At 40.8% G+C, this 16,058-nt stretch overlaps 1 protein-coding gene across 27 annotated transcripts in view; it reads right to left on the reverse strand.

Moving 5' to 3' along the window:
- KIAA1217 (KIAA1217 ortholog) overlaps positions 1–16,058 on the reverse strand; it is a 370,126-nt gene that overhangs the window by 32,941 nt on the left and 321,127 nt on the right. For all 27 annotated transcript variants that reach the window (XR_011093736.1, XR_011093735.1, XM_068673717.1 and 24 more), the window contains 2 exons: positions 11,261–11,421; positions 4,780–4,955 (listed from right to left, as the gene is read on the reverse strand). Coding sequence is in view for 25 of the 27 variants with exons in the window: in XM_068673717.1 (XP_068529818.1) it covers positions 4,780–4,955; positions 11,261–11,421 (337 nt within the window). In the remaining 2 variants the exon portion in view is untranslated. The remainder of the gene's footprint in view (positions 1–4,779; positions 4,956–11,260; positions 11,422–16,058) is intronic.

Genomic DNA, 16,058 nt, shown 5'->3' on the forward strand with positions numbered 1-16,058 from the left:
CCGCTGCAATTGATAGATACCATAACAAAGAATAAACAATAAAGAAACAGCAGACCCAGGGATAAATATATTGTGTTAACGTGACTTGTGTAAAGAGAAGGTCTCTCAAATCCAGATGGTGCTTTAAAGGAAACAGCAAAAGCATGGGGAAAAACTACAGCCCAAAAGGTTTTCAGCTAGGTATCTAAGTAAAAGCTCTTAAGAAAGAAAAGTTGCCTCAGGACAAAGAGCAGAGGGAAAATTCTCTCATGGATAAAGTAATGGAAGTAAAGAGAAGGGATCAATGAACAGCTTACTCGATGAATGGAGCTTGCTGGTGGGTTCCATAGGGATCTGTGATAGGGCTGGTGCTTTTCAACATACTATAAATGATTTAGAAAAGAGGATGAATAGTATAGTCAAAAAATCTCCAAAGGATATTAAATTATTCAGGGGAATGAAAATGAAAGCTGACTGCAGACGGCTGCAGATGGACCTTCTGAATCTAATTGACCAGGAAGAAAACCAAATATCAAAGTCACTCCTAATAAATGTACAGTAATTCTCATGATATAAAGAAAAACAAAACCAAGCAAACAAACCACCATCACCCCCCAAAAAAAACAAAAACAAAAACAACAACAACAAAATAAACCCAACAACCTCCTAAAGTTTTTATACATAATCATAATCTTTGAACTGCTAATCAGTCATCATAAATGTGATGTTGGGTTTGGAATGGAAAGCTCGGATGGACCATGAGGACAGGAAGACCATCACCATGCCACTGCATGAAATCATGGCATACCCCCATCAGCTACAGCCTGTGCAGGGCTCTTCTCTCTCCCTGTCCCCATCTCACAGATGTACTCTGGAGTTAGAAAGGACACAGAAAAAGACAAAAGGATGAGGAAATGTATAGAATATCTGCTACATGGGAAGTAACTATGCAAACCAAGACTTTACAGGCTGGAAAAGACACGATCAGGGTAAGGGTGTGGGGGGAGTTCATAACATCATGACTAGCATGGAGTTGGTGAATATTCTGCCTTGCATAATTTAAGAGTTTGGGGGTTGAATGACAGATGGGAGATTTAAATAAAAATAAAAATAAAAAAATAAAAAAGAGATTTGTTACTCTATAGAATTCCTTGAACCTGAAAGCTGTACACAGCAAAAATTACATAAACTTAAAAAATGCTTAAGTTCATGAAAGGTAAACAATCCATGTAGAGCTTTTGGATATGAGATGCCATCTCTGACTTGAAAACCCCCTGAGCTACAAGTCACTGAAAACAAGGAGATACACTCTGAGCATGTTGCCAGTTTCTTACATTTCTTCCCAAGTATGTGGTACTAGTGGCTGTCTGAGCATAGTTATTCTTACAAAAATGACTGATATTTTTCTTAAAAATAATATAAATTATAAGTTACTACAGAACCTCTCAGGCAGTTCAAAGATGACTGTAATTTAAACGCTCTGCTTTAAAAAAACACCTTCTATTAAAGTGCTTATAACAATCTACAACATAATAAACTACTGATAACTGTAAAATGTTCCTAATAATATAAATACTTGATTAGTCAATATGTCATATTGTCACAATTTGCCCTTGGTCTGGTAAGTTTTAAGGCTAGTGTCTGCAACCCAGGAAGTATAATATATAACATTTCTAATGCGGGCTGAAAAGACTGGATAGAAAAAAAACTACTCAGTTAATTCTGAGTGTATGTTTCACTGTTACACGTGTATAAACACTATGTTTAACAGGGTTCCTTGTTTTTCTTTAGATAACTCTGAGCTGTAATCCTGCTGCAACTGACACACATGGACACATTTCTGTAGGCACCATCACGAATAGCTGCAAAACAGAAAACTTGCTCTCAAGTGTGCATAGACAGCTCTGCAGTTTACAGCATGAAACCAGCAATTTATTTATTTATTTTAAATTTCCCAATGCTAATTTTCAGAATTGCAAAAAACAGGGCTTTTTAACCTGAGAATTAAAGAGACTGAAAGATCTTTCCTTTTATTTCTTTAGATGGAGCTGAAGTTCATACTACAGAATAATAAATACACTTCTGTAAGTATTGCAAAAGTCCTTAAACTCTGTCTTGCATGAACTCAGCCTACTGATCTAGTCCTATGATGCAGAAAAGGTCAAGAGGGCAACAGATGAAAGACTAAAAAAAAAAAATTGTTTCCCTGTTGCTTTGCATTTGTTTATATATCTGCAGGGAGATTAGCTTAACTGAAAGCGCCTATATAGAACATTAACCTTTTCCTGAATACTGTCAGTGACATTCAGTGTGTAATTTTGTGATATATGCCCTCCATTTTTAACAGTTATCAGCTGTTGAACTTAAGGCATTGTTATCTGATGTGCTTTTTCTTTCAGGCTTTGATCCTGCAAACATGAAAATATATGACAAAGAAATCTCATTGGACACAAATGAAGAAAAATAATTTTATCATATAATACTTGATTCTAACATACCCCTAAAAAGGTTGAACAAACATTTATAACTTATGAATGATTTAAGACAGTTTCCTGCAAAATTAACAAATGAACAATACTTTCCCATTCAACGTTTCTTAGCTGCAAAGTAAATTGGCAGAGGATAACAGACACTTGCTTTATGAGGACACTGCCCTTTGATAACTGAGCAGAGCACAGAAGCAGCAGAAACTCTGTAAACACTGATAAAACAGAACCCTATTGCAATCAGAGTGGTATCCTAAATGAACAGCTGTAACAACTAACACCATTGCACTTGACCTCACTCAGTATCCTTTTTATGAGGCAATGCTATAAACAACTACCACACAAATGGTTCTTTCCACAGAAAGCAAACAATGTAGAAATGAGATACACATGAACAAAGTGATGAACAGGGGAGTAATTACAGGAGACTAGAACACAATGTTAACACTACAAACCAGCTGAGCAGATTATAGACACCAGCATGGACTATTACTGCACGCTCAACTTTTCTTCACAGAAAGCATATACGTCCTCAGAAACATTCTGCTCTGTCTTTACAGATGCACTGTGTTTATTACAAATCTTACTCAAATGACAACACATTGATCAACAGGAAAGATTTACTTTCCTCGGTTGTCAATAACTGTACTCCTGTGGCTCTTCAGTCATCATTTTCAATGAGAAGCTGACTATAAAGCTTCTCTGTGTTTTGGGGCAATTCTTCAGGTGTGATCTAAATGCAGTAATAGGAAATAATTAATTATATAGCATCCTACTTACGTGAGCATTAGAACTAGTAAAACTGTTTATTGATTTCAGCTTCATTTTGTCTCCTACTCTGAATAGAGAATAAAACAAACAACTGGATCCCACCAGTTGTGGTAGGCCAAAGTTTTGGGGAAAAAAAAAAAAAAAAAGTCTTACAAAAAGTCTTTACATACACACAGACACACACGAAGTACTGCAGTTTTTAACTGCAGTTTAGTGTACGGAATCCCACTGAATAAGTCTTGGAGGGACACTGGCACTGCTGATTGCAATTACACTTCAGTACCTTATTTATGAGATTCCCCCCCCACTCCCATACAATAACTGAAGTCTGTCTTCTGTGGAAGTGGTGGCATCACTGTCCCTGGGGGTGTTCAAGGAAAGGTTGGACGCAGTGCTTAGGGACATGGTTTAGTGGGTGACATTGGTAGTATGGTGACGGTTGGACCTGATGATCTTGAAGGTCTTTTCTACCCTTAATGATTCTGTAAAGCTCAGAAGGTGGTTATCAGTGGTGTAAAGTCTAGTTGGATGCCAGGAAACAGTGGCATACCCCAGTTGTCAATAAAGCATCCAGTCCTGTTTAACATCTCCATTTAACGATCTGGATGGCAGGGCAGAGTGTACCCTCAGCAAGTTTGCAGATGACACAAAACTGGGAGGAGTGGCTGATGTGCCAGGGGGTTGTGCTGCTATCCAAAGGGACCTGGATAGGGTCGAGAAATGGGCAGACAGGAACCTCACAAAGTTTAACGAGGAGAAGTGCAAAGCCCTGCTCCTGGGAAGGAACAGCCCCAGGCACCAGTACATGCTGGGGGCCACCCTGCAGGTAAGCAGCCTAGCAGACAAAGGGCCAGGATGTCCTGTAGACACCAAGTTGAACATGAGCCAGCAATGTGCCCTTGCTGCAAAGAACGCTAATGGTATCCTGGGCTGTATTAGGCAAAGTATTACCAGCAAGAGAGGTGATTCTACCCCTCTACTCAGCACTGGTGAGGCTGCACCTCAAGTGCCATGTCCAGTTCTGTGTCCCTTGTGCAAGACAAACAAGGACACACTGGAGAGAGAACAACAAAGGACCACAAAGATTATGTAGGGACTGGAGAGTCTTTCCTGTGAGAGAAGTCTGAGAGAGCTGGGACTGCCCAGCCTACAAAAAAGAAGGCTTGGGGGGGATTTTATCAATGTGTGCAAATACCTGAAGGGAGGGTGAAAAGAAGATGGAGCCAGGCTCTTTTCAGTGGTGCCCAGTGACAGGACAAGAGGCAATGGGCACCAACCGAAGCACTTGAGGTTCTATCTAAACATCACACAGCACTTCTTCGTACTGGTGGGACATGCCCAGCAGGCTGCTCTACCAGTCAGGGGCCAATGATTTTTACTACACAGACACAGTTTTACAGCCAATATCAGTACAAGGAAACATAGCTACAAGAGCCTGCACAGGTGCTGTTTCACTGAAGACAGTGTGAAAATTAATACTCTGTGGGGAAAAAAAAAAAAAAGCCAGTCAGAAGCAACAAATTCTAAGAGTTTCTCAACCCACCATAATTTCTTTACAATCCTCTCTTCCTCGTTGAGGTATTTCTGCCTTTCTTGTTCCACCAGGTTGCGCTGTCGCTGCACAGGATCTTCAAGCCTCTTCACTGTTTCAATCATTTTGCCATTGATTTCCAGCTCTGCTTTCTTCACCATTGCCCTCAGCATCTCCTGGTTCTGCAGCTGTTGCACAAAAGAAATCAACTTCAATTTTTCCCGTTTGACTGACATCCCTGGCAACAGAATACATTGCAGAGCTCAGAAACAAGTTTGGATAAACAGCCCCACAGCTAGAGAGACTTTTTACCTTCTTCCTTCCCTCTTTAACTTTACCTATAGACATTATTCCATGAGAAAGCGTTGGAGATGAGAAAAGCCCACATTTGTTTAACTTCTAATGTGTATACTTAACTTCCCATTGTCAGCTGATGGACAAAAGATGTTAGGTTCAATACATCACTTTCAGTGTGCAACTTCTGCAGAGGTTGTAGCCCCTGTATAATGCTCAGCGCAGCATAAATCAAGTGTTAATCATGCCTCATGAGAATGCCAGAAGCCTGACTTCCACTTTGCACATCTCTCTTATTTTTGTCACTATATTGCCCATACATGCCTGGTGGATAATTGTACATATTAATGTCAGCTGGAGCATACCATTACCCTCAGAATGGAATATTTCAGTCTCTTGAGTGACAGAGGAAGGATTGTGCCATCCGGTGTGATGTGGTTACAGACACACTCATCTGTGATATAAAACACCCCCCCTCATCCACCCAAACCACCTTTTAAAATACGGTAACTTTCCAGAAAGTGGCCATGTAAAATTCACACTTTCTCAAGAGATCTACTATTTGTGCATTCTTAGCCTCATGTTAATTACCTAAAGTGTTTTTTTTTTTTTTTTAACTGATATTAAGTTTGCAGAACAAAACACAGTTAAGAAAACAAGTTCACATGAAGTGATCAGTGGGGCTCCATCTAGTCACAACTTCAGGATATAGGCAGAAAGAACGCAACTTTGTCAGCCGAGCAGCATCTCACACCGTAAGATTTTCTAAAACACCTTGGGAAACTCAGTTCCATTTTTAGAACTAGCAATCAAACCTTCAACTGTCTCCTAAACATCCAGGCTTAACAGCCAAACTGCTTTCAACATAAGTGAAAACACTGCCTAATAGGAAGAATCACAAAAATGGCTTACATACAAGACAGCGTAAGGCAACAAGACTTCTTTTGAAGTTGATTTAAGAGAATTTCTGGGAATCAGAGGAAAAAAAAAAAAAAGCCTTTGCCAGGTTGTTCGTACCCAATCAGTACAGGAATTAGAGGAACAAACTCAAATCTCTCCTCCTGACGGTTCAGAAATTGTGCCTGACTCTGCTGCCAATGACACAACTCTCCAGTGACACAGCTGTGATGAGAGGGAGGGTAACACTTCACTGAAAGTGTTCAGGGGGGTCTCGGCTGTGACAAGCAGGAGGTGTTAGCTCAAAACTCAGCTCAACAGAAGTGTAAGCAGTGAGGGAAAAAAATGAAGCTGGAAAACATTTGAAACAGCACAGATTTATAAACATCGTCAGCTGCTTTATACCAGACTGGATCCTTCAGAAGACAGTGCATATGTGTATTTTTCCCCACTATGGGATTAATGTTTGGATTTGATAAATTAAAATCTCTGACAGTGAGACCAGCACAGCTGAGACACATGTCTCTTTCATTGTGGCAAGAAGGGAAACATAAATGAATGAATAAAATGAGGGAATGAGCATGTACCACTTCAGTCATATATTTTATTCACAGCTCTTTAACGAGCGGGGAAATTTGAAAAAGGGAAGTGACTTGGAAAATGTGAAATTACTTATCTGAAGTCAGGAAGAAGGGCCAGCATGACTTAAGTCTCAGGTGTCCAGAATTTCTGTCCTCTACGTTCCTCAGCTGTGTGACTCCCAGCATGCCAAAATGGGGCTTGTCTGCTTTTATGTGCATGTGTGTGTAAAATGGCAAAGACGCTGGTTTATTATGAGGGTATACGTTTATTATACTGACATCCACAGCTAAGATGCTTGAACAGCGTTAGAAAATTTCAGTTTTAAAAGTTCAACCATTTCTGATAACAAGATTAGGGAATAAAATATAAATAATAAATATTTCAGAAAGATAGTATGTTTAGGACTCCCTAGCCTCAGTGCTTGGAGTGAGCTCTTGAAGTTTGGGAATGACTCATGTTGGTATCAAAGAGATATTTTTACCATTTTTATGAAAGTTCACCCAACACGTAGCTAGTTCTGGCAAAACTAGGTTTCTTCATATTAGGTGAACCGGGACAGAAGGTGAGGAGGGAGAGGTACAGATGGGTGCAGGGAGAGGAAAGAAGGAACCGAGGGGAACCAGTAACCAAGGGTTAAGCAGGGCAGAGTCACCAGCCAGAGGACAACATAAGGCAAAGTGAGCAGGAGCAGAGGGAAAGAGCTGTGTGTGAGGAGAGGAGGCAGTCTTGGGCCACCTACAGCATATTTCCCTCCACACTCTGGAACTGAACTTGATTCTTGAATTCGATCAGATCTGAGACTCCCTCAGTGCACACCCCTTGTGTTCCTCAGACCACCTCTGCCAGTTACTCCATTGCTTCAAGTGGAAGACATTTTATGGATCTGCCAGAGTTATTCTGGTTCATGAGAGCACAACCTTTTGTAATTCACATTTGCTTGGAAACAAGACAAATCTAGATACTCTTTGTTAAAACACTGTTCAAGTTTCAAAGTCAAATGCAAGTCTAGGTAAGGAAATGCAATGCAGGTTTTCCTCTCACCACCAAACAAAAATCTCTTGCTAATTAATGTGGCTTATAAGTGCAAGCAGAACATAAAATAATAATAATATGCTTTTTAGAGCTCTAGCAACCTCTCCTATATTTATTACCCCTGTCTCACTCCCAGCATCACCGGTTTTCTCAGACCCCTACATTGTCCCTCTTCTCCAGCAGCTGCTCCAGCCATTATCTGTCCCTGCTCTCTCACAAGTACCCCAGCACTGCCTCTGGCATACACTTTGGAAACAACCTGATAACCAGTCTAGTTCACTTTAAACTAATTATTATTTGTGATATGGGTAACTGGAAAACCAGCTATCAGTTCATAGCCCTGCTCCTCACTAGGAGACAAGCATGTCCTGTCTAGCAGGAGCATCCCAGACCGTGAAGGGAGAGGCTTCTGGGCCACCCAGTTCCCCACATGCCACTGTGCAAACCCACCACCAGGGACTGCCTGCTTGCAGCTCAGGATCTCTGCAGAATCTAATTATCTAATTCCTAATGTTTGTTACCATACATAGATTAAATCTCGTCTCACCAATTCTATAATGCAGTTCAGAATATAATTGAATTTCTAATTCAAAGTTACACTTGTGAGACTATTTGAGTATCATGTACCATTTATGACAGTATTATTATTGCATTTTCTATCCTTTCGGCGGCACTCATTTTCCTGCAAGTAATAAATTTACTGAGGGAAAAGCTTGCATGCATACACATATCTAAAGCTGAACCTTAATCAGATCTAACTGCTTCCCCTTAAAACGTGTTCAGTTAAAGAAAGGCAGGAACAGACAAAAAGTTTTGATGTACAAATCAGCTAAAGATAATATGCCATGATTACATGGTATAAGGTTTGTTTTCAAACCTGCCACTGTGGGAGTGCAGAGTGAACTACCCCACTGTACTCATCGTGTGCTCCAGTCTGACCAGCAACAAAACCATCCAGAACACAGGCTGAGTTATGGCCTATCTCTGGCAATGAGGAAAACCCCATGGTACCATGAAACTAGACTTCCTTGAACATCTCTGAAAATCGGAGCTTTTAAGGAAGATGGGAGAGGGCTGGCAAGAAGGGTATCTAACCTCTTACAACATCCATGATGCAAATGTCTTTATTTCAAGAGTCTCTGGTTAAAATCCAACCATGGAGTAAAACAGACTGGCCTTTTGGTTGCATCTGCTAACATGTACATTTAACTGGTGTGTGAATCAATTCATCTGGATGGATTCCTGCTGGATACATTTTAAAAAGAGGATTTTGCCAGAACAGACAAAGCCTACATGAATGAATGGGTCTTTTCCATCGTGTGTTTCTCTGGTTCTATAAAACAAATGAGTAAGAATTTACAGTGATATCATCAATTCAAAATTGAACCACAGACAATATTAAATATAGTTTTATGTCCTGTTCTTGTTACTTGGTTATCCTGCCAAGTTCTGTGCCTGTGCAATCATCTTTTTCAGTTCTTTGGAAGTGTTTCTTTTAGTCTGTCACCATAAGAAAAATTCACACAAACAGGAACAAACTGACTGACGATCCAGGAGAAACAGAGAAACTGAACAATATGAAGTACTGTCAGACATACTATGCACACAACCTGGAAAAACAGAAAAATACATTTCCCTTTTACTTAGAATTATTTTACAAAAAATGCAGCATATTTTTTTTTTTACCATCAGAAGTGTGATGTTTCAACATTCTTTAGCTTAAAACAGTACTTATTAACACTACTACCACTTTCTGCCTTACAAGCTGTGAACTCTTTTTCAGGATGCTCCCACCCATTCAGGAAAGTCCTGACATTAAACGCACTCTCATACTTGGGTGTATATATATATAACACCCAAGTTTCCCTTAAGCTACGGGTTCTTCCATCCAATTCTCACAAATCTGCCCATGTCATACTGGCACAATGCTATCATGTATTTGCTATCATTTCTGAAATACGGGAAGTTAGCCAGATTTAATGAGCCCACTCTGGATAGCTCCTCTTTTTTTCTTCTCAAGACTTCCTTGGCAGCGATGATTTGCGCAGATGGTACAAGTTTCTTCACTCCCGTGTGCCCTAATGCTGTATCTGATCAAAAGCAAGCATCCTGCTCCGGGCAGGGCTGTGGAGACAAGCTGCAGCTGGGGAAATGCTACCTCCTTGGCAAGCAGGCCCTGTGAGAAAGATACATTCACCGCCTCCAGCGCTGCACATGCAACCTCCATCCCATTTTGCAAGGCCACATACTAAGCACAGCTGGTGGCCAGATCGCAGGGGTTTGCCAAGAGCTGCATTTGGCACACGGGGTTACAGAAGGACAGAAGGGCTGCAGCAGCTTGCAGCACAAACATGCAAGAATACCCACTTATATACAATGTGCCAGGGCAGAGACCCTAAGGCAATCAGTTTTACTGAACAGTAAAAGCATGGGTGCTGTTATCACATGCAGAGGTCACCTGCTTGACACAGCTGTTTGCTCCAAATACCTTCTACCACCTCTGTGATACTAGCAAACTGAGCACAGGACCTTGTCACAGCACCTTCAGCCTCAGCCACATTTTTCTTTTACTTTTCCACTAAAGGGAATTGAATTATGAACCCAAAATGTGGTCTAAATTCTGATTCGTATTATCTTTATTCTACTCTAAAATTAATCAGCAAATCAAAGGAGATTAACACAGTGCTGTTCTAATATTCAAAACCTCCCTGGCACTAACAGCAGTAGCTGCAGCCCTACAATACCATACACACCATGTCTCTTTCCAGATAAGGAGGACTGGAAGAGTCCTGACGTTTTCCATGCTGTCCACTTTGTCTTACAATAAATTGCTTTACCTCTTCTTACATCTTCTAAGGCAATACACAGTGTTTTCCAGTTTCCAATTAATTGAAGGGCTGAAGATTTTACAGCTGCATACACTTACTTTCATGGTGTCTGAGATGAGCAGTGTATATTTACATTGGTAACCTGACTGTGTATGTCAACAGAACATTTTGCTTAACTCTTCACTGTTCTTATTGTTTTTTGCAGGTTCTGAGCTGTTGATGTGTGTTAAGAAGGTGCTGGTAAAGTGAGAACATAAGTTGGGTGCATCAAACCTTTGCAGTAACTTTTGAAATCATCCTTCCCGCTTGCTGCTCAAGCTGGCTATTCTTTTGGATTCTGTAAATACAGGCCTCAAACACTGGCTTAATGTATATCTACTGATCCTCAGCTACATTTCAGTTTCCTTATATCAAAGTTGTTTATTCAGGAACTTAAAAACTGTCTCAACTATAAACAGTATGGAGCAGGAACATGGCTCTTCCAACATGTTTATACAGCACATAGCATAGCAGGGTCCAAACTAATCACAGACTTGATATTACTGTAACATAAATACTGCTTTAATGTCTATAGACATCCAACTAAGCTAGAAATTTAATTATTTCTCCATATCTGAGCAGCAGTAGTTAAATTGAGCTAATTCTCATATCTCTAGGATGATGCAAGCGGCATGTGCTAGAGCAGTGTATGCTTTTGTATGTATGGTAATTGGGTCTCTCCTTTTCTATATAACCCTGCTACTTAGAATCACGTACAGAAGGTGAGAGGGAGGGAGGGAGAGGGAGAGAGAAAGAGAAGGAGAAAGAAGGAGAACATTTCCTGACAACCCAATTTCCCACTATTTCTCAGGTAAGCGTACCTGTAGTTGCTTCATCTGATGCAGCTGCAGCCGCAGATCTGACACGTTGCGTTTCATACCATGCAGGCTTACTTGCATCGATGAGGCTCCGGCAGGGTGATGGATGACGGCTGACTCCACTGTTGCCACTGTGTTCTTTCCCCCAGATAAGTTAGCAGCACCTGCAAGTAAGCAGCAGCGCAGGTTGAGCTCCCCAGCAGAGAAGGTGCAAACATGGTCCTTCCTCCGCACACCGAATTCACATGCACTTCACACAGATGCACATGAAAATAAAACTACAGTTGCCACTGCTCAGGGCAGTGACATCTCCCCTTCCGATGTAATTGGAGAGACTGTACAATATCAGAGTGTGTCTGTGCTGGAACCTCAGCCATATCAGAGCACTGCCTTACCACAAGACTGCTTCCTACCACATGTAGTGGAGATAGGAAAATTAGCTATAACTGCACGTTACACAAAACAGCAGCAAATCAAATCGGTGCTGAAAGTAGCTTTGGGATCGCCTTCTCAGGAGCCATCTGGGAGCAAGTTGATTCAAATTCACAGGACTCCTGAACTGCATATGTGTTGATTAATTCAGTCAAACTGCCAAGTCTGGGGGAAAGGTTTCTACAGAGAATCTTACTTTGCTGCTTAAAGTATGATTGCGTTATTTCTATCAGCTGTGTCCAACAGCTACGGTATTAAATCAAGAGAAGAGAAATGAAATAATGGTCATTTATTTAGGACTGTGTTTACAAGGGAGTACAGCATAAAACAAGTAAGTGAGCTGAGTCATCACAAGACTTTCTTCATTAAGTAATGCTGCTCTTCCACGCAGCATCAATATTAAGGTTGTTCTTTTCAGTCTCAAGTACCTGGGAAAAAGCTTTATTTACAGGGTACAATCAAATCCCAGTTCATCAGCTAGTAGCCATATTACATCTGTCTTCTGGCAATTCACACTTAAACACCCATATTCTTCAAACTGTCTTTTTAATGCATTCTTTCCCCTTCCCTCTGCCAACAGCAAAATGACAGGAGGATGCACTCCAGTTTCTAAGTCCAGCTCTGTGTAGCCCTGCACAGCTTTCTGATCAGTGTCAGATTTCCCTTGTCCCTCAAGCTCAGATGACAGTGTGGCTGCAGCTTCCCAAACTACTGCACTGTGTCATCCCCCTATCACTTATTTCCTTCTCTATGAGATTAAAACCAAACATCCGAGGAAACAAAATAACTGATCAATGGGTTTATGTGCACAAGGACTTTGGTCATCATCTGTTCCCACAGGCACTCATCCTACCGAGTTCAATTAAATCAACCCAAATATAGCATTGCAATATTTTTTATTTTTATTTTTTTATTTATTTTTATTTTTGTTTGTCTGTTAGAAGTAAATTTTCAGTACACTACAGAGAATGACACACCACGTCTGTCTGGAATGAGTATGAACCCAAGAGTGGCAGGTTTTACCTCCATGCACTCATCCCTAGTAGTCTAGTCAACTAGTAAAGTCTCCAAACACGCCCGAGTGAGTACAGCTCAGCAGAACAACAAACTGTGATTCCGTTGCCAACAGGTGTGGATTTCTCAAACATAACTTTTGCAAAATTCATCCATGAAGAAGCCTTTTTAAAGGAACGAATTTATGCCAAGCTGTTTTTATTTAAAAATAGGCTAAAAGGTTTCTGAAGAATTGTGTTTCCTGCTGTACCTACATTTGCAGTTCCCTTCTGTAAAAGCACCTGTCCCTTGGGCTGCACCCATGTTGTATACGGTGTGACGTGCTGCAGGTCTTGGGAGACATGCTCAAACAAAAAGCTGTTCTAGCCTCTTGTAATGCATGCTACCCAAATGAGCTTCTGCAAGATCTGCTAGATCTGCTTGGTGCTTCTACAACAGCACTCTTCAGTTCAGTGCTGAGCAAGCTGCTGCACATTTTTGCCATGCTCCAGTATGATTCGGTGCTCTTTTGGCTGTCAAAGAACTGCTTAAAAGAAAGCAACACTCAAGAAATAAACAGTCCTTGTTCACTGCCGTTCTGTACCTGCTCCACGCTTCAGCCTAATCTATGCCAATAATTGTGTCTACATGTATGCTGCATTTTTTCCTACAAAGCATGTATCTCTCTCCCACATGCACTATTTTTTTTTTTTTTTTTAAGAAAAGGGTATTCAGTTCATAAACCCTACAGACAGAAACCACCAGAGAGTCTGAAAAATGTGGATAAGCCTCCAAGAGTTCTGATCCCTAGCCACAAATCTGGACTATTTTTGAAAGCACATCTACCTTTCTGCTATTCTTTGCCTCAAGCAAAAGCTCCAAAACCTCAGCCCCCAACTCTGTGGTTATGCAGCCAAGGCATGAATCAGTCCCCTCCAGTCTCTCCCCACATGTTGGACACCAGTCAATTTGCATATTTTCAGAGGATGGGGTGCCTGCTTTCCTTTTAGTGTAGATGGACTGTGATCTGCTTCTGTAAACAATAAATGTGTCCTACTCCCTGCAAATCAGTCCTCCTCCTCCTCTGCTACCCCGGCCACCTCTTCTACATATGCAACCATGAAGCTCCTGCTGCAGGCAGTGCTCAGAGCCCATGAAGCACAAAGGGACTCCTAAGGGGTTGAAACACAACCACACTCACCCAGCGAGCATGGGAGCACAGTGAGGATCACCGGCTGATTTCTCAGAGATTCATATTTTCATCAAAAAGGAATAAAAGGGCAGCTGAATGAGGGACTGCTTCGTCTAGGGAGTATAGCTCTCATTTGGAAGCAGGCCCAGGCTGTAGCTTTGCGATTAGATGTAGAGCCAGATGGATTGAAGGGAAAGAAACAGTGTTGGCTTGCATAGCTTTTAAAATAAACCCTTGTTGGAGCTAGGTAAGGGGTCCTGAGGAAAAAAAACAAAACTGCAGTGCAAAAGGGAAAGGCTGGGTACTTGCCCAGGCTCAAGAAGGCAAGGAGCTGGACTGCCACTCCCTGACACCTGACCTTTGCTATCATGCAAAGACACCACTCTCCTTCCATTTTCCAGAATTTAGTTTTCTTTCTAAAATGCTAAGATTTTGTTTTGAAGCAGGCTATAAAAAAAAAAAAAAAAGTCCATCAGAAGACATCAAGAAGTGTTTCTTCCCAAATCATTCATATTCTTATCAAAGAGCCACATTTTAAAACATCATGGGGGAGACGTGGCAGTTACTCAGTCCTCTTATCAGCTGGTTGGAATCCACTAAACAAACAGACAAATGCAATGTTAAGGTTGCAACTCCATCATTAACAAGCTGTTATGGTCAGACACCACAGCGTCCTTACAAGAACAGGATGTTCTACAGATATTGGTGTGCAACTTCACCTTGGTGATCCAGAATTAATTCAGGATCATGCTATACTTGCAAACACTGACCAAGTTCGAAGACTAGCATGATCTATCTTTGAATATGAGGTAAGCAAGCAGATATGGACAACTGTTTAAATTCACAGATCATTACAAGAGTGTGTGAAAACAGCACACAGATGTGCACAGAAGACAAGAACTTCTCTGGCAAGCGCAGGTCACAAAGGGTGGGGAATCAAATTTGAGCACTACACGTGTAACACTTCTCCCTTCTCTATCTCCCTCTCTTGATTTCTATTGGAGATGTCAGCACAGAAAGAAAGACTCCTTGAACCCTTTTCAGAATAAACTAAAATCTCCTTCCTCCTCTTCCACCAAGGCAGCAAATGGCAAATTGGTTTTGTGTGTTTTGCTTTGCAATCCAGGATGTAATTGATCCAGAATTTAATCTATCTATCATTCTTACCACTTGATGAACAAAATATGACTGAAAAGAGAGTAGATGAGCATTACCTAGCATATTTGTTAGTTATCTCATGGACAATCTTTCTAGTAACTTTTTTTGTTGGTTGTTTTTTTTTGAGTCATGTGCTATCAGGCTGTTCCTAAATGAAGAGTCCCTAGATACCATTCACTTTTGATGAACTGAAAGAGGTTATAAGGATTCAGTCATTGGATTTATCCTAGCGTGAACAGGAGATACATAGCTCGACTATGGAATGTTACTGCTCTTTGAACCCAGCTCCCATGAAAAAATGAGCCTAAAGCAACAAAACATAAGAAATGCAGACAGCAGGGTCACTGTCACAGGCTTATTTTCCCCAGTGAAAAAGCATTTTTGTTTAGGTTCTAGTATTTGAGGCTAAAGAATCTGCTACAAACTGGCAAAGCAAAAACATGTTAAACACAACTACTTGATTTATACAAAATACCAAATGGAGTATTCACAACCTAGATATACAGAACTACCTAGGATTTAGAAAATTTGGTTTCTTTTCCTTCCCAAGTGAGCTAGTTCTCTATTTTTTGCATGAATGTCTCCCATCACTAGAAAGCATGCTACAAAATACAATGTTGGTTCAACATTGATGAGTCAATTTCATACTGCACAGATGTTTTATTGTTCAGGATAGGAAGCAATTCACGTTTCTGCTTACCACTGCTCTAGAAAGGACTGCTCAGTCAACATTTTATACCACTTTTCCTTTCAAATAGTCTTTGAAATTGCTAAAACTGGTATCTCAGTGTGCAGTTGTCAAGTGGAATTGTATACTTTGAGAGCTGACTGTCTAATGGCTGTACTTAATAAAGATTGGGGTGAACTGGAGAGCAAAACAGAGGTTTGCAAAAGTGTTTCTGGATGCTGCAAGCATGCTTAAACCCAAGCATATTTACTCGAAGGAGAAACATTATGTAGCACATTTTGCATATTCTGACAGATTGTTGATGTCTTTCAGGTAAGCAGAGACTTATTAGACCTCGT

The sequence above is a fragment of the Anas acuta genome, chromosome 2 (genome assembly GCF_963932015.1).
Source record: "Anas acuta chromosome 2, bAnaAcu1.1, whole genome shotgun sequence".
Lineage (NCBI taxonomy): Eukaryota > Metazoa > Chordata > Aves > Anseriformes > Anatidae > Anas > Anas acuta.